The sequence below is a fragment of the Balaenoptera acutorostrata genome, chromosome 4 (assembly GCF_949987535.1).
Source record: "Balaenoptera acutorostrata chromosome 4, mBalAcu1.1, whole genome shotgun sequence".
NCBI lineage: Eukaryota > Metazoa > Chordata > Mammalia > Artiodactyla > Balaenopteridae > Balaenoptera > Balaenoptera acutorostrata.
Genome location: NC_080067.1, coordinates 52,648,633 through 52,675,428, shown reverse-complemented (window position 1 = coordinate 52,675,428; position 26,796 = coordinate 52,648,633). Strand labels below are relative to the sequence as shown.

At 40.3% G+C, this 26,796-nt stretch overlaps 1 protein-coding gene and 1 long non-coding RNA gene across 5 annotated transcripts in view; one reads left to right on the top strand and one right to left on the bottom strand.

Moving 5' to 3' along the window:
- LOC103009024 (uncharacterized) overlaps window positions 1–6,970 on the bottom strand; it is a 35,941-nt gene extending 28,971 nt beyond the window's left edge. The window contains exons 1-3 of the long non-coding RNA XR_009008192.1: window positions 6,797–6,970; window positions 3,765–3,875; window positions 2,256–2,407 (exon numbers count right to left, since the gene is read on the bottom strand). This is a non-coding gene — a long non-coding RNA (uncharacterized LOC103009024). The remainder of the gene's footprint in view (window positions 1–2,255; window positions 2,408–3,764; window positions 3,876–6,796) is intronic.
- A 773-nt stretch (window positions 6,971–7,743) lies between these two features.
- GOLIM4 (golgi integral membrane protein 4) overlaps window positions 7,744–26,796 on the top strand; it is a 74,815-nt gene continuing 55,762 nt past the window's right edge. For all 4 annotated transcript variants that reach the window (XM_028162677.2, XM_007197547.2, XM_007197546.2 and 1 more), the window contains exon 1: window positions 7,744–7,946. In XM_028162677.2, the coding sequence (XP_028018478.2) occupies window positions 7,760–7,946 (187 nt within the window). In that variant the 5' untranslated portion in view covers window positions 7,744–7,759. The remainder of the gene's footprint in view (window positions 7,947–26,796) is intronic.

Below are 26,796 nucleotides of genomic sequence, written 5' to 3'. Positions count from 1 at the left end.
GTGTGAAAAAAAAATATTATGAGAAGAAAAAAAAAGGGAATGACAAATTAAAAAAAAAACAATCCCCTTTAAAATTTCTTGTAAGGTCAGTTTAGTGGTGATTAACTCCTTTAGCTTTGCTTGTCTGAAAAACTCTGTCTCTCCTTCAATTCTGGATGATAAATTTGCTGGGTAAAGTATTCTGCTTGGAAGTTTTTTTATTTCAGCACTTTGAATATATCATGCTACTCTCTTCTGGCCTGCAAAGTTTCTGCTGATAGTCTTATGGGGGTTTCCTTGTATGTAATAAGTATTTTTACCTTTATCATTAACTTATGATATCTTAATTATAATGTGTTTTGGTGTGGATCTCTTTGGTTTCATCTTATTTGGAACTCTCTGTGATTCCTAGACCAGCATACCTGTTTCCTTCCCCAGGTTAAGGAAGTTTTCAACCATTATTTTTTTCAAATAAGAAGTTTTCTGCTCCCTTTCTCTCTCTCTCTTCTCCTTCTCCGACCCCTATAATGCAAATGTTTTTCCACTTGATGTTGTCCCATAGGTCCATTAGGCTATCTTCAATTTTTTAATTTCTTTCCTTTTTGGGGAGGGTGCTGCTCTGTTTAAGTGAGTTCCACTGCCCTGTCTTCCAGGTTGCTGTTCTGTTCTTTGTTTCATCTAGTCAGCTGTTGAAGCCCTCTAGTGTATTCTTTCAGTTTGGTTGTTGTTTTCTTCAGTTTTGTGACTTCTGTTTGGTACTTCATTACATTTTCTGTCTCTTTGTTGAAGTTCTCACTGTGTTCATCCATTCTTCCCCCCAGTTTGGTGAGCATTTTTATGACCAGTACTTTGAACTCTTTATCAGGTAGATTACTTATCTCCATTTCAGTCCTTTTTCTGAGGTTTTATCTTCTTCTTTCTTTTGGAACATATTCCTCTGTTTCCTCATTTTGCTTGACTCTGTGTTAGTTTTTATGTATTAGATGCAACAACTACCTTTCCCAGTCTTAAGGATTGGCCTTGTATAGGAGATGAACCTTTCTAGCTCAACCTTGTCCTAGCTCTTGGCTTTCTCTCAAACATTTTGATTGTCTGAGCAGCCTAATTTATGCTTGATAGGTCCCATTTGTTGAGCATGTGTGAAGAGGAGAAATCTCAGTCAGCCTGTTGAAAGCCAGACACTCAGGCAGCATTTTTTTAAGTATGCCAACATATACAGTCCTATGAATGGCACCTCGTTCGTAAGCCCTGCTGGCCTCCAGACCAGGTGATCTGCAAGTGTCCCATGGGTTACAGTTGCAAAAATTGGGGCTCTAGATGAGTACATAAGCTCCTTTCTGGGATGTACTAGTGAGCTGTAGTGAGGCCAAGGGAGAACACAAAGATGGCTCCTCCAGCCTCATTCCTGAGAGCACCTCTGTAGCCTCTAGATGTGTGGCAAACACGAAGCCTGACCCACAAGCTGATGCTCTGGGACAAGTAAATAGGCCTTTTTCACAGGCAGACTTGGGGTGTGTTTCAGTCTGATGTCTGTGCAGTGCCCTGGGACTGGTAGCCTGCCAAGAACTGTCTCTCCAATTGTTTCGGTCCTGTGGGGCCCAGAAATGCAAGCTCCAGCTACCAGAGCCAGGCAATCAAGGAACGTTTCCTGTGTGGATCACGTTTGCCTACAGCCTTAGTGAGGCAGCAGGGGAGTGCAGGGTCAAGGCATGCCCACCAGCTTTATCGAGGCAGTGAGAGAGCACAGGGTTGGGGAGCACCCACTGTTTTTTGCAAGGGAGTGGGAGAGCACAGGCATGGGGCACACCCTCAGGCTTTAGTGGGGAAGCTGGAGAGGGCTGTGATTGCACATGCCTGCAATGCTAGCAAGGTAGAGGGAGAGTGCAAAAAGAGAGAGCTGCGGGTCAGGACCCTGACCCTAATGCTTTAAGATTAGCAAATGAACCTCCTTCACATTCAGCCTACAAGCTTTTCAAGCTGCTGCTTTTGCATTGGGTCCCTGGGAACGTTAGTTTCCACACAAGCCCTCTAAGAGAGGAATCTCAGTTCCCTGCAGCCCTTTGGGTCTCCTGGATGTAAGCCCCATTGGTTTTCACAGCCAGACGTTTGGGGGGCTCTTCTCTCCGGTGCAGGTCCCAGGGGTTAGGGTGTCTGATGTGGTGCATGAGAGCTTCATTTCTCAGGGAAAAGCTCCGTATTTGTGAGACCCCTACAGATTGGGGCTCTCTGTGCAGGGGGTGAGGTTTCTGGTGAGAATGTGTCTCTCCCTCTCCTACCTGTCTCGATGTGGCTCTTTTATCCTTTGTTGTGGAGGAGCTGCTCAGCTAGTTTTCAGGTCTCTTTCAGAGGGACTTGTTCCATATGTGTGTCCATGGGAGGAGGTGAATTCAGGATCTTCTACACAGCCATCTTGAACTTCCTCTCAAGACTGGTGGAAGGATTATTTTAGATTAGTATACTTTGTCTTCAAGAAGGAAAGTCCAATGTATTATATGTACATGGGTGGGTGGTGAGGAGTGAAGGGCACAGTCAAAGGCAAGGATTCTGGGAAACTAAAGGCAATTATTAGGATGTTGGATGCCAGGAGTTGGAGTTGAACTAGAGAACAGAATGAGAAGGAGCAGAATAACACAAGACAAATGTTTCTATTTCACAATTTTTATTTGAGCTGAACTTAATCCTGAGGTAACTCGATTCTTCCTATTTATTTGAAAATTTGCTCTACTTTATTTCTAAGTAAAAACATTGATAGTCCCTTTGTTTTGACTCAAAATGTTCCTGGAAACTAGAGCATAAAGAATGTTTATGAAGCAGGTTACGATTTCCTTTAGGAACAGTTCTGAAACTGAATATAGAATATCTGACCCAGGACTCAGCATTAGATACATCATAAATATGACCAGCCATGTCTCATGACGATTAAGAAATTACTATAAATACCTATCATATAACATATAAAATTATAATACCAATTCTATAAAATGGTCATGGATAAACCAAACACCTCTTTAATACAAAGGACTCCAACAAACTATACGTTTAGAGGGGAACATTTAAAGATGTATGTTTCATTGGCCACTGATCTTTTCCGCGGTCCACCTGCTTATCTGAAGTGTTTGAGTTACTGAAGGCAACGAGCTAGTGAAAAGCTGCCTGAACCAGGCAGCAGAAGATTTGGGAAGTTCGCTTCACTTCTGAGTCTCACTTACGGTCCCTTTCCATTCATTCTAACATTCTATGGAACTAAACTATTTTCTAAAATTAATATGTTAGCCATAATAAACATTAAGCAACAAATTCAAAATAATTTCTTGTGCCATCTTAGAATTTGGAAGAGTTTAGAGTATGCTGGATGGTCCTGCTTTAGAAGGTTAAAGAAGTTTGAAATGATAATTTCTGTTTCTTTAGCTACACATCTGGTGGCAAGTAGAACCTTCTAAATCATTTCCTCCATTATCAGAGTGTGCTCACAAAGTATTTACCAGTGGTGCTGATGGTGTGGTTTCTGTTATTGAAAAGCATTTTACTTTTCATCTAATCATCTACTTTCCCCTTTACTCTCCTCTAACTCCTTAAATAGTTCAAAGTTACCCACGTGGCGGCTTAGAGCTAGACCAAAGCAAGGCACCAAGACACATTGAGCGGGGTTTCAATTGCTTTGTTAAGCGTTTAGCCACAGGCTTACCTTGTTAATCTACTAACAATTACCACCAGGTCATGAGCAAAATCTTGTAAAAAGGAGTTCTAAAAACATCTCTCACAGAATCCTCAAAAAGACAGAATACCTTGAACGTAGCTTCCTTTACCCCTGGAAACAGGCAGGTACAGGTGGCATGCAGGAAGCCTGTGTGCTAATTAGGTGCTAGCCAAAAGGCAGAGATAAAGAGTGAAGTTTCCTATAGAGAAAAAAAGATAGTTGATTTCAGCAGTTTTCATGTGAAAAGGTTAAAACTCGTTTATTAATACCGAAACGCCATTTAAAATTTTATTTACTTATTTTTATTTGAGTATAATTGACATACAGCATCATATTAGTTTCAGAGGTACAATATAATGATTTGATATATGCATTTATTTGAAATGAGCACTACAATGTCTAGTTAATGCCCATCACCACACCTAGTTATATATTTTTAAAATATGATTTAAAATTCATCATCTTAAGTGTTGATTTCTCTTGCAAATTAAAAAATATTGAATTCAATTTGTAAAGAGATTTAAATGAAAAACTTGCTCTAGGATCCTAAACATTATTAATTTAAAGTCATCTATTTTTATAAATTAGCTGTATCTCTTGACTATAATTTTCTTGCCTTCCCCTATTTTGAAAATGAACAAATTTTGTTAGAATGACAAATTTACTAAAACTGGAGAGAATACTAAGGCTCCCAAATGTTGCCTTAGCCCTTCTCAAATGTAAGATCTTGAATCTCTCTAATTTCTTCCTGTCTTAGGAATAAAACATTAAACTGGTGAAATTCCTCAAGATTTACATTTTTTTAAATTTTACATACTATATTGTTAAATATATGGCATACAGAAATATAATTACATACTATTGTTTAAATGCTAGAAACAAAAATAAGATAGAACTTAAAACAGAGCTAGCAAGACCAGTATGAATAGCTCATCTATTTCAAGCTCTGCCTAAAGGCAATGTTATGTAAATTCAATTTATAGACCTTGAATAGCCTCCCCAATGTTGGCCTTTGAAAAGCTCTACACTGATATTTTCAAGAAACTAGCAGCACACTCCAACCTGAAAAAGTAACACTGTGAAGACGCTGCCATTAGTGATTTTATGTACTTCTACATACCCTTCTTGAATTTGAAATAATGGATAAGTTCAGGTAATAATTTTTGTTCTCTTTCAAATTTTATGACTGCAATATTGAGTTGTGTTTTATGACCTACATTTATTATATTCTGTAGAGTTAGCCAGCAGCTTTAGGCAAAGAATACCTTTGGAGTCTGAAATCAGACTTTGGGAAGAAATCAGAGGTTTAAAATGAGTAATCATGTATTCTGGAAGCATAGGAATTTTCCAAAGATTTTAAAAAACAACCAAATACTGCATACTGTGTAATATATGAGCAATAATTTCCCAGTCCTCTAGACAGTTTCTTTTTCTTTTGTGTCTAGGATAATTTTCTATTCATGTATGGGCAAGGATTGTTGCTATAAAACTTAATTTCTTCCAGAGCAGTTTGGGTAGTTTTTTTTTGGAGGAAGAGTTTGTTTAGCAAATTGTACACTGACAACGGTGAGGAATTTTTAGTTACGAGGAATTCTGACAAGGTCACAGGAATTACCCAGTCTCAGTTTCCAGTCTCGAGTCACATTGAAAGAGTGAAATTTAAACAGTGGTAAATTCAATAACAAGTAACGTTACGTAATATTTACATGACAGGACAAAAACTAAAACTTCAGACCTTTTTCTCTTTAAATTAGGTTCTCACGGTAATGGACCAGATATAATTTGTTTATATAACTTGCTTAAAAAGAATGAGAACCTGGCTTCTATAGGAGAAAGAGATCGAAAGAAGAAGATTGTGACCCGGGTTATAATCCTGTTGCGCTCCTAGCTTTCTAGAAGGTCCTAGAGCTATCACAGTACTTTAATAAGCTTTGCTTTCTTTATTTACCAGTATGTGAGCCAAATACTTAACCTGGCTGTGATGAGATAGTAAATGAAAGCATTTAAAAAATATAATGTAAGTTATCGTTTATTAGGGAAAAGCACATGCCAGGCACACTTAGTTTTCATGGTAGTATAAACGTCACAGGATAGCTAGGTTGTAAATTTGGTTTCTTTTATGGCTTTTAACACTAAAAAATTTCTGCACCGGGGGCTGTCTTTAAGTTGTATTTGTGGCTAAACAGATCTACCCTCATTTTGAGTACTCACTGGCCATTATTGATAGTGATAACTAAAATCTGGTTGAAGTATCTTAAAAAGTATGCAGTATGTGATAAATTCCATGACATTACTGAGGCACTTAAGAAATAATTTACTTTTTTAGAATTTAGGTCAAGAGCAGAAGCAAAATTATCATTTATGCATAACCTCAATTTTTTTCCCTCAAGTACATAGAAAGAACAAATGTACTATGGATTTTCTTTGAAGAGGTTTGTAGTTATTATGTTCGTTTTACTTGTTTTTACATAGGGAAACTTTGTTGGCCTTTAAAATGTAACAGCAGTGTAACTGATGTATTTTTGCCAACAATAGAACAAATACATATGACAAAATAAATGCATACTCATTTCAGCCTGTAAGATTTGTTTTAAAATTACTCTATTTGCAGCCAGGGAAAACATATGAGATCATTTCTTTCCCCTCTGCCAAAGACAAGCTGATTTCCCCAACCCACGTGTACACTTGAGCGGTAAGTCTAGCATGCTAGCGCGCTCGAGTCTCCGGACTTGGGTCTTGCCATCTGTGAGAACACACGCATCCGTGATAGTACACTGGATGGGGCAAGACTCAGCAGACAAGGCACCTCCGGTTCACAAGAAAATTGTGCTGACCTTGTAGCTATCCCGTGTGCCTGCCGCATCTGCCCACTGGACAGGGAAAGAAAGGGTGCTTGGTGGAGTGTACACAGCTGTTCCTATCCACTCTCTCCCACTTTATACACTGTACTCCTCTCCCCACGTGCGTTCCAAGGGCAGGACCACACACACACACACACACACACACACACACACACACACACACACACACACACACACACACACACACACACACACACACACACACACACACACACACACACACACACACACACACACACACACACACACACACACACACCCGTATCTCTCCCAGCCGTCAGCCGGGACGCGTCTCCAGCGCACTCCGACCTCCTCGCCGCTGGCTCCGCGGCCTCTCCCCGCCACCAGCACTCCACGTGGGCGTACCCCGGCGCCAGGCGGCCGCGCGGCCCACGGAGCCCCTCGCCGGCCCCCGCGCTCGAGGGAAGGCGCGGCCCCGGGGTCGGACGGACAAAGCGGACGTCCAATCGAGCCCGGCATTGCCTCCCCGAAGGGAGGGAGCGGCGGCTCTGACGGGCCCAATGAGCGGGGAGCCCGAGTGGGACTTCCTCCCGGAATCCCGTTGGCCAGAATAGCGGGGCTGTGGGTGACACGTAAGTTAGGTGGGAGGCGGCGGCGGTCGAGGCTCCGCAGCCCCGTCAGTGACACCGGCCCGCCGTCCCCCAAACCCGGCCGGGGCAGCCGGCCCCCACCCAGCTACTCACCCCCGCGGGCCGCGCGCCGAGGCGCCGCCTGGAGCCCGGTTCCCTTTGTTGGGCGCGCACCCCCTCCTTTTGGTGGCAACAAAGTCGCGCCGTGGGAGCCGCCGCGAGGGGGCGGGGAGCGGCAGAGGCGGGACTCCGAGCGCCGCCGGGGGCAGCCGGGCCAAAAAGTGGGGAGGAGGGAACAAGGCAGGCGGCATCTGCGGACCGGCGCGAGGACAGCCCGCTCAGAAGTATGCGGAGGGCCCCCTCCCGGGCCCAGGCACTCGCGGAGACACAGCCTCGCCAAAGTTTGGCGGCGGCGGCTGCCCCGGCGGCGTCGATGGCTGCACGCCCCGCGGCGCGCGGTGGCTGAGCGGGCGCCACTTCCCCTCCGGCCCAGCTTTTGTGTCTCGCGTCTCCTCCTCATGCTGCGTCCGGCCACCTCCTGCGGCGGCCGCTGCTGAGGCGCCCGCTCGGGCCGAGGGGAGGAAGGGACGGCGGCGGCGAGGACGGCCGCGGCGCGGGGTCCCGACGGGACTATGGGAAACGGGATGTGCTCCCGAAAGCAGAAGCGGATCTTCCAGACGCTGCTGCTGCTGACCGTGGTGTTCGGCTTTCTCTATGGCGCGATGCTCTACTACGAGCTGCAGACACAGCTGCGGAAAGCCGAAGCGGTGGCCCTCAAGTACCAGCAGCACCAGGAGTCCCTTTCCGCCCAGTTACAAGGTACGGTTAACGGGACGCGCGCGGCCGGTGGCCAACTTTGCCCCGCGCCTCCCGCCCCGGCTGGAAAAGTGGTTTTGATGAGCTCTTGGCACCGCGGGCACCACCTCTGACCTTCAGGGACATCAGAGGCAAGCCCCGCCGGACCCCGTAGTGTCAGAGATGACACATCCGCATCCTCCCGCTTCCTCCGGTGGTTACATTTGAAATTGGCAGCGCCAGCCCAGGTCCCACTGGGCGATGGATGGGCGGGCACACACTGAGTCTTTTACCCCAGCCCTTGTCAAAGGCCCAGCTGCAATCCGGGCAGAGAAGCCAGGATCCCCGCCTCCGCTCCTGCCAGCCCATCCGGAGGGGCACGGTTTCCTGGTTTCTAGGCATTTGCTTTCCAGTTGACGTTGTCAGTAGCCTAAGAAATGGGGAGTTTGGCCGAGATTTCTCAAACTGTGCTGTTTCTTCAAGGGAAATTAAGCCATGACCCGGTGGTCCAAACTAATGGCCCAGTCGAATGGAGCCTAGACCTGCTAGTTTCTTATTTCTGTTAACTCACTAGTGTGACTTTAGAGATGTTGGATGTGTTGGAAAAGTCCACGCTACTGTTCACCATCCTGCAGGTATGTTTTTGGAAAAAGAAAAAAAAAGTTTTATTAAACTGAGTAACTTTCAGTTTGTCCCGGAGAGGTAGGTAGGGTGTGTGTGTGTGTGTGTGTGTGTTAGTTACAGCTAGCCTTGAGAAGTGCAAGAGGAGAAACCTGGTTTTTCACTTTGCCAGACACACAGCAAACACAACGTGAGCAATACCTGCAGAAAGACCGAAAGCTCCTATCCTTCTATGTTAGAATCCCATTTAACGTAAATTTCGGGAACATAAATGATGCATGACTGCAAAGTAAGCACCATGTGGCCTTCTTAAGAGCAGAGTCGTCCTTTACATTTTTTTTGAAAGCTTTTTCTTGTACTTGTGGTTAGTTTTCAACACTTATGCAGCCCTCTCTCCACCAAAAAAAGTAAAAATAGTAAAGGGCTGTGAGTAGTGAAATGTTGACAGTCCTTGCTGATCATGCAAACATAGCTTATTTCATATTACTAGGAAGATACAAGCTGCATGGATAGTATCTGTTATTGTATATTTGTACAAATATAAAACAGATACCTTTTCGTTGCTTTAGCTATTTTGAATGTTTTCTAGTAAAAAAAAAAATATGAGAGAAAAGGATACACAGCTGATTCTTGGTCTTATTTGCTTTTCCCAATTTAGAAACAAAGGAAGTATTTTTAGCTTACTGAAGCTGTGTAGCCACAGGCAATGAAAATACGTGAGCTGGGCTTTGCTCAAAAGGAAAATCTGTTTTGATTCAGTCTTACTTTAAAATTTTTTTTCTTTAAAACTTGTTGAAATTTACCCATGAGTTATTGTTGGTATGCAAAATATGGATATTTATTTATTTACTTGTTTACTTAGAAGACACCAGCAGCAGTTAGACCAAGGGAAAAATTTGCCATCCAGTAGTACAATGGCAGGACTGGGTTTTCACACACGTGACTGGAAGGGTGTATATGGTGGATTATGCAAGGATGATGCCTTGTTCTCTTAGTTCAGGAGAGTCGTGAGAGCAGGTACTGTCACATTCACCAATACATCCTCAGCACTGCACAGTGCCTGACACTCAGGAGGGGGTCAATGTATATACTTATTCAGTCAACAAACAAATTTTACCTGTGGTGAGAAAACTAGTCCCAAGCACTTTTGTCTGCTTTCTCAGACTTCACTTTCTTGTCTGCTTTTTGAAAAAAACCAAGTAACAGCAATGAAATATTTTGCCCAAGTAGCACATTTGCCTAAACTCCCAGTGCTGGAACTCATTGACTGAGGAGGCCCTGATTTCTGAGTCATGGCCTTTATTTGCAGTATTCCATTTAGAAAATCCATCTCAGTTTTTTTTTCTCCTTTTATTTGCCTTCTTTTGGTGGTGGTAGTGGGGGAGAGGGGTGGTAAGTGGTAATACAAGACCATTAAAATACACAACATTTGCTTTGCTGCAGTAGATGAAAAAAAAATGTTGTAGCTAGTTTGAACCAGTGGCCTTACAGTCCATTTCTTAATTTAGTCTTTTGCCATTTCCTCTTGAATTGTGGTGCTGCACAGTTGCAGTATGATTATGTGTGAAGAATTATTTCCCAAGTAGGCTACAGTTTCTTCTTCTTCTTCTTCTTCTTCTTTTTTTTTTTTTTTTTTTTTTTACAATTCTTCGTTTTTCACAATTCTATTCTGTAGCATTTATTTTGGATTTCATATCTGCAGGCCATTTAATGAAGATTTTCTGATGGTACGCAGCTTTTGCTTCCCTTTTCCAATGACAAATGACATTTTACTCAGCAGTGCTATGTACACGTATAGATTTGTTTTTAGGACATTAAACTCTCCATTCTTAAGACTTGTTTAGTTATGTGAGATCTCTTGACCTGGCTTGGATTAAAATCAGAGTTAATTATGAGTGGCCTTCTTTTTTTAAAAAATGCCTCTTGAAAAACGTTAAGTAATTTGGCCATGTAATCTGAAGGTATACGTTTGTTAAATGAACATATTTAGGTCATCTTCAGTTTAATAATGGGTTGTACACCAGACATTATTCTGAAAGTAGGTTATGTCTAACTCCAAGTGTATTTTGGAGTAGAACAGTTCCATAAATAGGAAATGGCAGGGGTTACATGGGGAAAGTTCCAGACTTTGGCAATGCTCCGTCCACTAAAAACAAATGTCTGTGTCTGCCAGCCTCTCTATCTTCCATCCATAGTGTTCCTTAATTATATTGAGGAGTGGGGCAGAGGTTACCTCTGGTGGCAGAGGCAGTAGTAACAACCTTTGACCAGCTCAGTGTTTAGTTAACTTAGAATTTTTTTTTAAAAAACTGCTTTTGGGACTTCCCTGGCGATCCAGTGGTTAAGTCTTGGAGCTTCCACTGCAGGGGGCGCGGGTTAGATCCCTGGTCAGGAAACTAAGATCCCACGTTCCTCGCCAAGCAGCCAAAAAAAAAAAAGCAAAAATGCTTTTGGGGCCATGCACCATTTTGTGTGTCTATAAACAGTGGTTCTCAGCTTTGACTGTCCATTAGAATCACCTGGGGGCAACTCCCAGTCCAATTAACTCACAATCTGTGGGGTGGAACCCACCTGGCAATCTCCCCAGGTGATTGCAATGTGCAGTCAAGGTCGAGAACCACAGCTCTGTAATCTTAAGACTGAGCTGATTCACACGTTTACTTCGCTGGCTTGGCTGCAAAGACATTTGAGGCTTTTTTCTTTTACCCCAAGCATGTGATTCAAATTCTAGCCCTGCAACTTTTTGTGTGATCTTGGGCCTCATTTTTCTTATTTATATAATGGAGATTAGAGTGACCTATTTTATAAAATACTGTGAGGATAAAATAATTAATACCTGTGAAGCTCCTAGCACATACCTAGCACATGGTAGGTACTGCTCCTTCAACCTTAGCTGTTGTTATCATAACAGTCCCTGTTTGAGATATTTGATCATTTTCTCTTCCCAGGGTCGCCATGGGTAAAATTTTGAAATTGGCAGAATTTGTTTTTATAATTAGCTCCTTTTTTGTTGTACCTAAATGAACATCAAAGGAAATAGGCAGACTGGAATAAATCCAAGTACTTTACTCTGGAGAAGGGACCCTCCCTGACAATTTAAATTTAGAATTCAAGTCTGGTTACTAATTAACTCTCTTTATATCATGTCAGATTAGGAGAGGGTGTGATTGCTAGAGGTAGGCAGTAACCTTGTGCAGTAAGATCTGGGAGAGGGATGTAACTATTTAAATTTTTTTTAAAAAGTAGGGGCAAACAGTCCCTCATTCTTAAAACATTGTATTACATTATTGCAGTGCTCCTGGTCTTCCCAGTGATGACCAGAAACCATCAAGAAAAGGTTCATATGATGTCTTCTATGCTCCTATTCCAGATAAGTGTATTACAGTTATTTAAAACAAACACGTTTGGTGCTTCTAAGGGTGACATGGTTATTCAAGTTAGTTGTCCTTTGCATTATGTTCCCCTGAGACGTAGAATGGCCCATTTGCCTGAGCATGAAAACATATTGTATCTGGTTTCTTCTTTGTTTTCAACCTACCCTGAATTTGCTTTAAAAAAAAAAAAAAAGTTCTCCTTCAGCTCAGGACCAGCCTTTTAAAAAATTCTTTCATCTCCAGTGCTAAGTGCTTGGCATATACTGTAGTAGGTGATCAATAAATATATAGGTCTATACCTATATATTCATTGGCTCTCTGCCAATGAATGTGCTTATATATGGTGAGCAGTGAAATGTAGTGGATGTGGGCTGAGGAGTCAGAGCTCTTGGATTTGATGTCTTGCTATCTTTTTTTTTTTTTTTTTTTTAACCAGCTGGGTAATCTTGGGTTACTTAACATCTCTGTGATTTGCTTTCATCATATGTAATAATCAGGATAATGGTTTTTATAATAGTTTGTCATAGGATCAATAGTGTTAGTGGGGTATACAGTGCTTAGAAGGGTGATACTTGCATTTTGGAGTACTGGGGAACTTCATGTACAACAGAGTGGTTCACAGACCTCAGTAATTTAGCCCCACGGGTATAGGCAATGCGTAGTAGGGATACTCGTTTTCAAGCGCAAAGTTAGGACATACAAACATCAATTAGATGTTGTCTATTAAATGGACATTTTCACTGAAGTACATACATCGTGCAGTTGAAAGGTGAAATTTATCAAGCTGTTTTTGTTTAATTCTGTTCTATTTTAAAAATGGAACAGACATAAAAACTCTTTATGTAAAACCCTGCCTTAAGATTTATTTCCTGAATAAAAGATAGATAACTTTTGAAAATATGACTCAGTTAAACATTCTGTTAAATATATATGACATGCGCGAATATGTGTGATTCCACACATTGTACCTGCCTTAGTCGTCCCTGTAAATTGGAACTCCCCAATATTGGTTCACCAGGGAAGAGAATTGCTCAGTATCTGTGAGCCTTTTGTTTAAGTCCGAGGTAGAAGACCCAGGCATGTTATACAGTTCACTGCATCCAAGTAGATTGGAAAACTTACCTTGACCTTTTAAAATTCCCACCTGCCTTACCAAGAGCTGGGACACAAGACCAGGTTTTAGAGACTTAAGTAATGAGTGAATTGGAGTTTGAGAATGACGACTGAAGCCGGGAGGACGAAAATGCAAATGATTTGAGAGAAAATAGAAGACGTGAGAGAGAGAGAAGGGGACTAACATCAGTTTATGACATTTCAAAGCATTGGGGAAGATTCTTACCCACATCTGCATGTCCTAAAAAGAAAGAAATGGGGACTAGTGAAGGGGGAGTGGGTTTGGCATCAGATACCGTTTGAATGCAACTCTGGTGTTTACCAATGAAGTGACCTTGAGCAGGCAGGTAACCTCTCTGAACTTCGGTTTCTTCCTAGTTCACTGGGGATAGCAATGTCTATTTTGCACACTTGCATGGACTAGAAATAATACATCTAATGTGACTGGCACAAATCCCAGAGCGCATCACTATGACATTTACTAGGTAACCAGGACTGCTGTTGCAGGATTAATATTGGGCTACTTTTTATTTTGCCCACCGTGTATTACATCTAGTAGGTAATAGAGTCATTATCTGTGGTCTAAATGTGGTTCTTTTCAGAGCCATATGCCCACCTTGGCTGAAACTTTTACTTGATTAAAGACACTCTCACTCTGTCTTTTCTACCATATTGACCCTTTTTTGGTGAGACAGGACTTGAGAACGCTTTGCATGGTAGCAGCTAAGAGTTGCTGTTTTTCATTTTGACAACTAAGTGTTCTTATTTTATCACTGAGGACAAAATGTGTTTGCTACTTTTGCCAGTCAGTGGTTTATGGGTTTTGTAGCTTTGTTTGGAAGTGAAAGGTATGTATAATATAACTTTACTGTAAAATAAAAATGGCCAACTGTATTTTTTCTTTCAAGCCACTCTTATTTGAAACGAATTTATTTTGATAGAAATTTGAAAATTTCCTTGAAAGAATTAAATTATGTTAAATACATAACCATTTATTGAGTGTCTGCCACATTCAAGTGCTGGGCTTAAGCACGTTACATGCATTTTCTCACCTAACCCTGACTGAGCACTTTGGTGTGAAGGAGCAGTCTGAGACTCAGAGGGGTAAATTCACTTGCCAGTGTCAAGGTTGAATCTAATGACTCTGAACTTGGAACCCCAATGTGACTTCCTAGCCTGTGTTCTTTCCACAGTACTCCATTGCCCTCAAAATTATTTTAGTGTCTCTGCGACAGTATTACAGGTTTTGAGAAAGTGGGTTAGGTGGGTCGTGTGAGGATTCAAGGTAAAATTTAGAATCAGAAGTAACAGGTGTGATTATTTGATGCAGCATTTCCAGAGTGTAGGACATTTGGTGCTGTTGAAAAAGCTGATTTTAGTTGATACTGGAGTTGATTTTAGGTGATCTGCAGATGCTGCATAAAATAACATAAAATCACATGAGAAACTTCTGCCCTTTTGAATTCCCTTTCAGTGTTTTCTTGACAAGTCAAGGAGACACTCTCGGTTTGATACTAGAGCCTCTCTCCTAGATATAGTTGCTCATTTGTTTTCAGAGAGCAGACTTCAGGCAGCCAACAGCCTGACAAGTAGACTTCAATAATTGTTTTGTTGTTTTATTGTATTTAAATTTTACAGTTACTACCCATTAATGGCACGTTAAGTCAGAGTTTTCATTTACAAAGTAGTAGTGTAAAGTTTCCTTTTTAGAAGTTTATGTCAGGGTAAAAAGTGAGCATTTGGCAACCCATTGTACCTAGACAGGTTTTGCATGTGTAAAATAAGAACTCGTGTTGTGAGTACCTGCATGTCTGACGTTTAGGAACGCATCACTTGGTGATGCAGACACTGAATTCTACAGTTAAGAGAACAATCCCGAAGAGGATGGATCACTTAGCATGTGTCTCAAGCTGAGCCCAGAGCCCACGTACGCTGATTTCCAGAACAGCGCAGCACTCCTCACGGCGCCCGGCTGCGTCTGGAGACCGGCAGCACCCGCCTCTCTGTCTGAGCAGCATGGGTGTTGCTATTTTTAAACAATGCTATGTATTTCTGAATGGCACACTTGTGTTCTTTGTTTTTAGTGGCCCGTGGGTGCTTTTCCAGGGGACATGCCAGCCACTGCCCTACACTAATAAGGCTCACTAAATAGGCTCATAGCCTGGAGGGACATGGGCGTGAAATAAATTGCTCGTTATAATAGTATGACATTTAAAAAAAAATACTGCTTTAGCTATTTTTCACATATAAAATGTCACAATATGATGCGTGGTGAATAGAAAAGTGAAAGATGTGCTGTCATTCTGAAGAATGAGGCATTTTAGAACATTTGAATGACACCATTTCCTTTCCTTTGAGAGTAAGTGAACTTAAGAAAAATATATAATCATTTTAGGAGAGTCAAACATTCTATTTCCCATTTCACCTCTCATTTAAAGCCCTTCTTTAAGTGGAATTTTTGTAAAAAAAAAAAAAAATTCTACAAATCAGGGTATGTAAGAGAACTTTGACGTTGCTTGTATGCTCTAGACAATAGCTATGATACTATAAAGTAAGTATTCTAAATGTAGATTAATATTGGGCAGCTGATAAATTGCTTGATTAGTTTGGTTAGTGTAGGACAGTTTATCAAGTTTTACATTAGTGAGATTTAATATTGTAAATCTATGCTTCCTACTGCAATAATCTCTCAACCTATTAACAAACATTTAGAGGTAATTTTTAAAAGGACTTTATATCCTTTTTAAAGGTTTGATTCTGTAAAACATGTTAAATAGTCCTGATGTCAAACATCACTTTTATTAGAAGATGAAAAATATATCCTCTTTACTAGATAGGTGAGTATCAGCTCAAAATCCAGAAGTCATCTAAGTTTTATCCAGGTGTGGGTATGGCTCCTTGGATATAGTTCCTCAAGTACAACTTCTCAAGTGTAGTTCCTCTTCATTGGTAGATCTGTGAAACTAAACCTCAACATAAGCAACATACAACAGTGGGCCAGGTATACGATACCTACATATTCTTATTCAAAATAGCAGAAAGTGCAAGGTGTGTAGGAGTGGCTGGTCCATGAAAATTCTGAAATCCAGTTAGGCAAATGTTCCTCAACTAGGTCCAGGCCCGGGAATAATTCTCCATGGTTCTTGATTCTACCCTATGGACTACTGAGTCATCCTTCCTTTTTTCATGAAAGGTAGCATGTGTTGGCAGCTGAGTTTTCTCAGTCAGCTTCCTGCCTGTAGAATTTTGGGGATCTATGGCCTTTTTTCATTTAGGACCATCTGCATTCCTTCCAGTCCAAACTGGCAGTGTATCTGCTGGTAAAATCCTCTCAAAATTTTTGTGGGTCTCCTGTGAAACTTGTTGAGGTTTACTCTGTTAGACAAAAAACCACACCCATCTTGGAGATGATTCCTTCTCTACCTTGAGTTTCTGCAGAGGCAAGGGAGAGACAATGCCCTTTAACTTACCAAAGGCCTGTTGAGAGTATCTGTGAGTCACACCCTTAAAGTTGTAGGAGATCCTGTGGTCTGATTGAATAGTACTCTGAGATGCCATGTTTCCCAGGGCTTACCAAAAGGATTTCAGAAGCTGCACCGTTGATCTCACTTTAGACCATGTTTTCTCAGACAGTTCCCTAGAAGTGATCTTTGCTTGGAAACTATTTCTTAACTTTAGCATTGTTTGCTGTCTAGAGAGACTGAGGATTTTCAAAACCTTCAGGTCCTGCCTCCTTTTTTGTTTGGTAGTCCCTCCCCCGATTTATATTCTCATAGTTTGCTATAAACAGCAAGAAGGAACCAGGTAGCATCTTCAGTACTTTGCTGGGAAAGCTCCTTAACTAAATCACCCAGTTCATTTGGCACTTTTTAAACGTCTCACATAAATGCATGGGTCTGCAGGTCACGTAACTACACGTAAGTGTCGTATTGTTAAACCTTTTGCCACTATGTAATTTCTAGTTTCCAATAAGATTTTCCTCACCTTCATTCATACCCTTAATAGAAATCTCTTCAAAGTCCAATATTCTGTGAACAATGTGTCCAAGGCACTTTACACTGTCACTGTCACTCTTCTTAGGCCCACTACTTGGTTCCAAAGCCTCTACCACCTTTTAGGTTTTTGTCATGGCAGCACCCCACTTCTAAAATCTGGATTAGTTATCCTGTTGCATAGCAGATTACCCCCAAACTGAATCAGCTTAGAATGACAAATATTATCTCACAGTTTTTGCTGGAAAGGAGTCGACTTAGCTGGGTGATTCTCTCAAGATCTCTGTCTCACGATGTTGCAGTCAAACAGCCGATCAGGGTTGTAGTCATCTCAAAATTTGACCGGGACTGAAGGCTCTGCTTCAGAATTCACTGATGTGGTTGTTGGCAGGCCTCAGAAGATCCAATTCCAATCTCGCTCATCCGGGCCTTTCTGAAGGAACTTCCATGATTCCAACCTGGAACTTACAACGTAATAGCTGGCTTCCCTCAGGGCAAGAGATCCAAGAGAAAGCTAGAGAGAGAGCGTGTATAAACCCAAGATGAAAGTGAAAGTATTTTAATCACCTAATCTTGAAGGTGATAACTCATCACTTTCTGCCATATTCTGTTCATTAGAATCTAATCACCAAGTCCAGCCTGTGCTCAAGGGCAAGAATGACAGAAAGTAAGGATCACCTGGGGTCATCTTAGTAGCTGCCTCCCACAAGGTGAGAACGACATCGTCATTGTTGGCATTCTTCGAGCACTTGCTATGTGCCAGGCACTGTTCTAAATTATATTCTTGGAATATCCAACATAATACTTTGGTAAAAATGTTCTACTTTATATAAAAATGTGATTTACCATTTAATTTGACGTATATTAATAAGAAGTGGCATTTGAAGTCATGGGACTACTGAGGGAAATTATCTGCTGTTTAAACCGTCTGACCTGGAAGAATTAAAATTAAAAGAGATTTCCAGGTATCTCTCTGAAGTATAAACCTAATAACTAGGAGGCTGTTAGGGGAAATCCCAAAGTGGAAGCCATCCTGTCCTTGGGGAGTTTCAAAATCCATTGACAATTTGTGAAAATTTCCCACTCCTACAAATGACTGTATTTCTTTGGCAAGTAGATAGGAATGCAGTGCAGTGTGTTTGTTCATATAGTATTTTCATTTGCTTCTGAATGTTCCTTCTGGCTTCATATAGCCTGCAGTCCTTGGTGATTATTATTTGATAATAATCAAATATTATTTGATATTCAGAAGATATATTTTTTAATGGAGTTCAACTAGTCTTAGAAAGATAAATATCTTTGATTTAAAGAAAGAGCATTAATTGCATGAGTAGTAATTTCAACTTGTTCATTCATCCCTATTTTGAAAGTCAAGTTTTAAATATTGCAATACATGAGGTATTCTTTTGTGATGTCAATAAAATAAAAAATAGAGCATATGAGCATATTATGAAAAAGTCATTAAATGTTTTATGAACAATTGTAATTTCAAATTCACAGTACCGCCTCACTCTTCCAAACATACTTTTAATAATTAGAGATACATGAGATGAATATTTCTGTTTTCCATTTGACTTCCATTGTACTTTCCTAAACATATTTCTGTAAGAGATTAGATCAGGAAGTGGGTGGAGAATATTTTGTCAAAATGTTTGAGGCCATACTTGATTCACACATCAGGGAGAGTTCTGTTCTTGTCAATGAGAAGTTGCTGTTGAATTCCTAGGAAATCAGTGATTCTCTTCCTGCTCTTCTGCTATTTATGTGGGTGCCAGATTGCTGCCGTAATCCTCTCTGTTAGGCTGGGTTGCTGGGGCGTCTCTTGGTGATACTCTCAGTGATTGTAAGTCCTTTGAGACATGTGGTCTCTGTTCTCTGTCCCAAAAACCAAAATGGGAAAATTCCCCACGTGTTCTACAGTATAGTACTAACATGTGCAGCGTGGTTCTTAGGGACACCTAACAGGCTGCAGATTGTCTTTTTCTCATTTACCTTTTGCTTCCTGGGTTGGTCAGGGTCCATATGGATTAAGCTAGCAGATGCTCTTTTCTGTTGAAACTGCCCAAGGAAGCAGTAGCTACTAACCCAGTTAGCTAGAATGATGGTATTTGTGAATACATGTGAGACCCCGTTTTTTAGCCCCTGAGAAGTGTTCATCTGAGGGTCCCACAGTAGCAATACTTTGAGCAGAGACCGAGCCTTTAAAGAAAGAATGCTTTGTTTTTATTGCAGGCCTCCAGCTGTTCTCAAAACTGCCTCCTACCTGGAGGCAGCTCAGTCCTAAGACCACGTCGTGGGTCTTGTCTGTGACCCTCTCTTCCCTGAGGGTGGCATTTTCAATTTGGGATCTGTGGGGTCTATGAATTTTCTGAAAATTTATGTCAATTTTGTATAAGTGCCTTTTTCCAAGACAGATGCTGCATCTTTTATCAGATCCTCAAAGCATCAGTGACCTGAAAAAGGTTAAGAACCCCTGCTTTCGGGCAAATTCCCCCTTCTGAGGTTTTTTTAAGTCCATCTTGGAATTTGACCTCCCCTGGTTCCACGCCATGAACCCTCTAGAAAGTGGCCAGGTTTGTAATGGAGTCATCGGTGCTGACTGCTATTCCTCTAAAGCCCAAACCCACTCCACCTCCCTCAAATGTAAGAATCCTGGTTAGAGATTTAAATGACATCTAATAAATTGCATTCCTAGAATCCACTAGTAATTGCTTAGTAAATAATAAAAAAAATGCCTTGCTATCACATGAGACATTTATGCTTTTCAAATTGCTTTGTATTCATGATATCATTTGGTCCTGAAAACCCTGTGATGTTGAGTAAAGTAATATGCAATATTATTACCATTTTGAATTTGGGGAAACAGAAGTCACACAGCAAGACAGTGACACACTTGGGATTAATGCTCAAATTGCTTGAATCGTAACTCAGGACTCTTACTAATCCTCAGTTTCCAAGGCTCCCTCACCCTGGAGCTAAAAGGAGGTTTTGAAAGTACCTATTCACAAAACAGAGTTTTTTACTTTGCCTCCTCAGAGTTAAGAATATTCCCAGACGGTGACGCAGCTGGACTTGAGAACTGGCCTCCTTGGGGTCCACTGCCATCCCCCACCACTTCCCATCTCCGTGTCCTCGGAAGGTGCTGCAGGCTGCTCGCGCTACCGCTTGCTGCTTCACCTCTGCAGCTTTCTACTGTCAGCAGCATGTTCACCGTGTCCCTCTCTGCATCTCGTGCTCTGAAGGATGGAGGCAGGCTCCACAGGGTTGGATCCCAGGGTAATAAGAGTGATAGTCAGTGTGGTGAACTTGGCTTCACCGCCCTTTCCATCTCTCTCCGGCACATTGTCCTTGATCCAAAATTAGCGGCTTGGGCTGTCCCTAACCGTCAGATGATTCTTTCTCAGACTCCTCCGCAACCTGGGGTGTAGACATGGCACGGGCCCACACCGGGATCCTGCTAACTTTCACCACAGGCTCTGTAGCTTCACCTTGACTTCACAGGGGGGCTTTGAAGCTCACCACTCAACTGATTCTCCAGCTGTGATTTTTAGTTTCCAGATGTAGAAGCCAAATCACTCCTAAATAAATCACAGATTGGAAAAACAGGAAAGAAGCTTTGTAGAACCCAGGTTGCAAAGAGCAGCATATGGTTATGTTTTGGTTTGGCCCACACAGTGCTCGGAAAAATTTCACGGTAGTTGTCTACATGGAAAAAGAAAGATGTTTCATGTGAGCATCCGGATTTCCAACTTTGTCTGAAAAGTCATAGGATCCCTCGACACTGCGCTGCATTCCTGCGTGGCTTGTGTTTTGAGTGCGGCATGTGGGCTTCGGTTGGCAAACATTTCCGCTGGGAATTCTTCCTCTCGAATACCTCCTTTAGTTCATCAATGAAGAAAGCGAGCCTCAGAGAGATCGAATGACTTGACAACTATGCTGTCCAGTGTGGTAGCCACTGGTCCTGTGTGGCAGAAGCACTTAGAGTGCAGTTAGTGTGTGACTGAGGAATGGAATTTCATATTTTAACTAATTTAAACTTAAAATTTTTAGCGGAAGCATTGTGAAATATTTTTCTGTTAAACACAACTTTATTGCTTTGGTGGCACTACATTTCTATGAACTCTTGGGTCGCATTAGATCTTATTGGTGTGTTGCAGTGCACATATACTTCCTACCTTTTAAAATGTGGCTGCTAGAAATCTAACAATTACAAATGTGGTTCACGGTGTATTTCTGTTGGACAGTGTTGACCTGAGAGAGCTCACACAGCTTGTTGGTGGAAAGTCTGGAATTTGTCAGCTGATATCCACGGTTCTAACCATTCTTTTCTCTATTACTACACTCTTGCCCAACTTTCCTTCTAATTCTCAAAACCTTTTCATTATACCAGACAATCTCATAAACCCCTATAGGAGTTTATTTTTCCTCATTTTTGCATGGCACGTGATACAGAAATGATTCTATGTAAATGAAAATTTAGCTTTGTGTATTATCAATGATCATATAATAAAGGTAATTTTAAAGATAATATTCATGATATATAAAGACTAAAATTACTTTTCTCATTTTAAGTGACACTGACCATTTAGTTGTCTCTGAATTATTTGTCTAAGAAAACAATTTTCAACACATTCAAAATAACATTGTATTTGATTTTTGACACAGATGTATATTAAAATGTAGTCTAAAATTAGTTACATATTGTAGCTCTTAAAACTAGACAAAATTACTTTTACACTTAATATATTGAGTTCCTATATTTGACATGAGAAGAAAGAAATCAAACACTTCACAAATAAAACACTGGGCATGTGAATAGCCCAATCAAGTCTAGCATTTACTTTCTTTTTTTACATTTTAGTTATTATGAATTGTGACATACATACATAAAAGTGTACAAATTGTAAGCAAGGCAGTTTGATGAATTTTCACAAACACATTTGTATAATCAGCAACCTGATCAAAACACATAACAATACCAGCACCCCGGAAGTTTCCTTGAGCCCCTTTCAGTCACTAACTGTCCCCCACCCCCTAAGGATAATTGCTGTGAATTGATTTTGCCTGTTTTTTTACTTTACATAAATGAAATCAAACAACATATAATCTTGTTTCTGACTTTTAAAAAAAATATTTATTTATTTATTTAGTTTATTTATTTGGTTGTGCTGGGTCTTAGTTGCAGCAGGTGGGCTCCTTAGTTGTGGCTTGCAGGCTCCTTAGTTGCAGCATGTGGGCTCCTTAGTTGTGGCATGCGAACTCTTAGTTGCAGCATGCATGTGGGATCTAGTTCCCTGACCAGGGATCGAACCTGGGCCCCCTGCATTGGGAGCGTGCAGTCTTAACCATTGCGCCACCAGGGAGGTCCCCTGACTTCTTTTTCTTAACATTGTGAGATTCATCCAAGCTATTACATGTAGTTATAGATTGTTCACTTATTTTAGTGTGCCATCTTATATGTCTATCACAATTTATCCATTCTACTATTGGTAAGCATTTGAGTAATAGATCTGCTGCTATGAATGCTCTAGTTCCTTTTGACTTCTTTTTTTTTAAGGGCTAGCGACTTCTTGACGTGCTTGATGACTATTTTGAGTAAGATAATGCAACTTAAGGACTATTTTGAGTGCATTTGCAAAATTGTTATTTTATTATTTCCCTTCTACTAGTGCTAATTTAATATCCTTATGCATCCTGTCTGTATGCACTGGACTATTATCAGTGCAAATTTAAAAATATGAGCAAAAATAAAAACAACTAAAACCTAACATTCAAAACGCAAGTATTGGTGTCATTGCTCAGCCAAGGATAAGGATAAGCTGCCCAAGGGTCCGTCCAGATGTGAGCTGACTTATCTGTTCTCTATTCACCATCATTCGTGCTCTTTTGATACATTCTTTTCCCATTTGTGTTGTGTAAAAGGGTCATTTTTAAAGTAATTATTTTATTTAAAAAGTGGAAATTACAATAGGCCTGATTACCGCCTTTTGCTATTTTACTGAAACAGGTTCACAATCCCCCTGATTTGGGAACACTGCCTCTCACTGGAAGGGTCCAGAGGATAACTGAGCATTTGGGAGCAATGTTATAGAGTTAACTCAAATATCTGGTGGGTGGTTGAAGTAGCCTTAAGAATCTTTCTAAGCTAAAATACTGTTTTTATATTCTGTGATGCTAGCTTTAGTGAACAATAATGAAAATAAGAATTATTTGTGGTGACTCATGCTCAGCCAATTATTAATATACAGTTTTCACACTATATTAGTTTTGCTTTATTATATATAAATGGCTAAAAAGGCAATGATGTTCTTGGAATTGATTCATGAAAATCTCGTTACTTTTATAACTTGTCTTAATTGAATTGTGTTAGGCCACAGTTTGTCTTCATACAAATTATGACAGAAAAAAATTAATAAAATATTTGAGTAAACAAAAATCTACCCTACTTTTTAAAAGAATAGATTTCTAAATCACTTAGCATAAAAAGGAAAGACATCCTCCTAGCCACAGAATTAACAGATGATTCCTGTCTTGTGATTCAGGCAGACGCTAAAAGTATTATTATTCAAAAGTAACAAAACTGTACTTTCTAAACTCTTCTTTAATTCAAGATTTTTACTAATTTATACTGGTTCCCCCTCCTAACACTGCTTAGTTCACACCTGCGAGGTTTTCAAGGGAAGCTATTCAGGAACTGCTCAAAAAACCAGCGGTTTTTGAGCGGTTCTGGAGTATTTCAGATAGTTAGGGAGATGGGTTACTTTCAGTTCACTTAGAGAACTGCTTGGTAAATTGTAGACATATCTGAGGTTACAAAATTATAACTTGGGTTTGTTAAAATATAGTTTATTTGGCATATCGTCATTTATTTCTGAAAATTAGACTTCATACAATATCTTTCCATGACAACTTTTTCTTTAAAAATTCCTTTATTAAAAAGATTTCTGATTCTGTTTTCTGGAATAGAAGATAGCCAAAGAAAATTACTATTATTAATTTAGGATAGGTAATCCAAGGAGGTGTGGTTTGATGCAACTAATGTTACATGAGTAGCCATATAAAGATACTGAACATTGATATATTTTTGTTTTGTAACAATTTCAAAATCTCAGTTCCTTAAAAGAACAAGCATATTCATGGTCACAGGTCTGCAGTTTGTTTGTGATTTGACCACTGTCGACTGGGCTTGCCTGGGACTGATTTGTCTGGATCTAGGCGTAGACAAGCTTGGAACTGACTCACTGTCATTTCTGTCATCCCATTGACCAGGTAAGACACGTGGTCAATGCCAACATTGATGGACTGGGGCATGGAAGAACATTCTGCACACAGCTAGGCACTACTGCCTGGGTGGCAGGGTGTGAGCATATAATTACAGTAGTGAGGGGTGAAAAATTAGGAGTGATGACCCTATGTACCATAGTCAGTTTCAAAATCGGTACAGTGTGAGATAAAAGAAGAAAGCTTCCTTCATTTGAAGAATTATTTTACAGTGATTTGACGTAGACTTTTAAAAAGGTTAACATAATTTTAGTCATATTTGAGTTTTCTTGGCAAAAGGAATGAGTTCATAATGAAAAGGCACGTAGCATAAATTATAAACAAAAGGCAATGAGTATATATGTTCTTTTAATCAACAAACTTTTTCTGAAGCACCTGCTGCCCACAGGCTCTCTTGGAGGATATAATAATTTTACTGGTGCTGCCATTAAGAGATAGAACGTAAATGAAGTATCCTTTTTAAAGCTGAAGGCTTTTCTATCAGATTTTTATGATTGCTCTTTCAGTGACATAGAATAAGTAGAACTTCTCCACTGAAGTATTTCAACATTTAATATGCTGATTTTAGCAGCAAAAACAGATGTGATCAAATACAGGATTTAATTTAATACACTGATTTATGTGGGTTAAGAAAAAACTAGAACAGTATAGAACATGGACCCATGGATAGGCTTGGGCATTTAAATATTTTTGTAGACTTCTCATGGATATGCAAGTAATGCTTGGCTTTTTAAAAATATTCATTATATATTCACTGGGATTCTTTTCTTTAAAAAAATTAAATGAAAAAATTATGCCAGGGCTTCCCTGGTGGTGCAGTGGTTAAGAATCCACCTGCCAATGCAGGGGACACGGGTTCGAGCCCTGGTCCAGGAAGATCCCACATGCCGTGGAGCAACTAAGCCCGTGCACCACAACTGCTGAGCCTGCACTCTGGAGCCCGCGAGCCACAACTACTGAGCCCACGCGCTGCAACTACTGAAGCCCGTCTGCCTAGAGCCCAGGCTCCGCAACAAGAGAAGCCAGCGCAATGAAGAGTAGCCCCCTGCCCGCCGCAACTAGAGAAAGCCCGCGTGCAGCAACGAAGACCCAAGGCAGCCAAAAATAAATAAATTTAAAAAATTATGCCATTAGTATTTACTTGAAGGTTCTAGCGCCTACTATGGCAGCTATATATTTTTATACCCAAGGTCTTGGGAAAAAAATATGGAAAATTTAGAGAGATGGGTGCCCTGTCTTTTTGTCAGTCTTTCTGTCTTTTTAAAGATTTATCTGATTTTAAGCATTTCTTTAAAACACCCTTATTTTTCAAGTTGCATATTTATTAATTCCTTCCATTTAATGTGAGATGTATATATATGTATATATATATAGTATATATGTGTGTGTATGATTAGTAAGTTAAGAATTATATTGGTCTTCTGTAGTAAGATAATCCTAATAACAATTTGTTTATATTTTTACTTTTTAAAGCTTGATTCTTCATGTCTCAGCTTGAGAATATCAGAACTTTTTTTTTTTTTTTAACTAAAAAAGGGAAGCTGAAGGCTGGTCCCCAGGTACAAAAATATGGCCTTGATTTGGAAATAAATATTTCCTGTGAGTCGTCCTGACATGCTTTTTGTGTATACAATAGAAGAAGCAGTAAGAAAGGCAGGTTTTTTCGACAAATTCACTTCTGTACTTCTTGTGAACAATGCCTGCTCAGAAAATTTTCAGAGTAGGAACATGTAGATTCTTGTTAAGCCCCAGTAAGTAAAACTCTAATACTCTATGAAACCAGTGAATAATTGGCCAGTTACCATGTATTTGTTCTTTAACTTAAAGAAATACTTCCTGTCTTTAACTTTGTCCCTTTGGAAATACGTCGATGTGGAAAGAAAATCTGACTTTATTTTTGGTTTTCCTTATCTCTGTTTTATTACCTTTTTTTTTTTTAACTCTGCTATTTGATTGCTTAAATACTTTTTTTTTTTTAAACACTCTGGTTGGCACCAATTGGACCAGATGCCAAAGAGAACATTTCTACTGACTGCTTAATTATTTTGTAAAGGGAAGAGTCTTACCAGGCCCCACAGCATTTTAACTGCAAGAAATTACAATTTTTAACCATCACACCAAGAATTATGTCTTGAATTTTGAGTTGTGTCTCATTCGATCATATCTAATTTCCCCTTTTTCTAGGTCTGTTCTGGTGTTATCCAGGTGACTCAAAAACCTACTGGCATGGTGTAGACTACGTGCATGCTTTTTATATAGTTGTGTTGCCTTCACTTTGAAAATACATTTCCTGAATCTTACCAATCTGTGATATTTCTGTTTCTAACATCCTAGTCTGATTACGTGTCATCTCTTGACTGGGCTAGTTGCAGTAAGCTTCTACCTGGTTTTCTTGCTTCCACCCTTACCTCCCACATAGTAGCTCAGTAGTTTATAAAGATTATTCATTGTAAAATATAGGGTAGGTAATGTTATTTCCTATCTCTCTTTAAG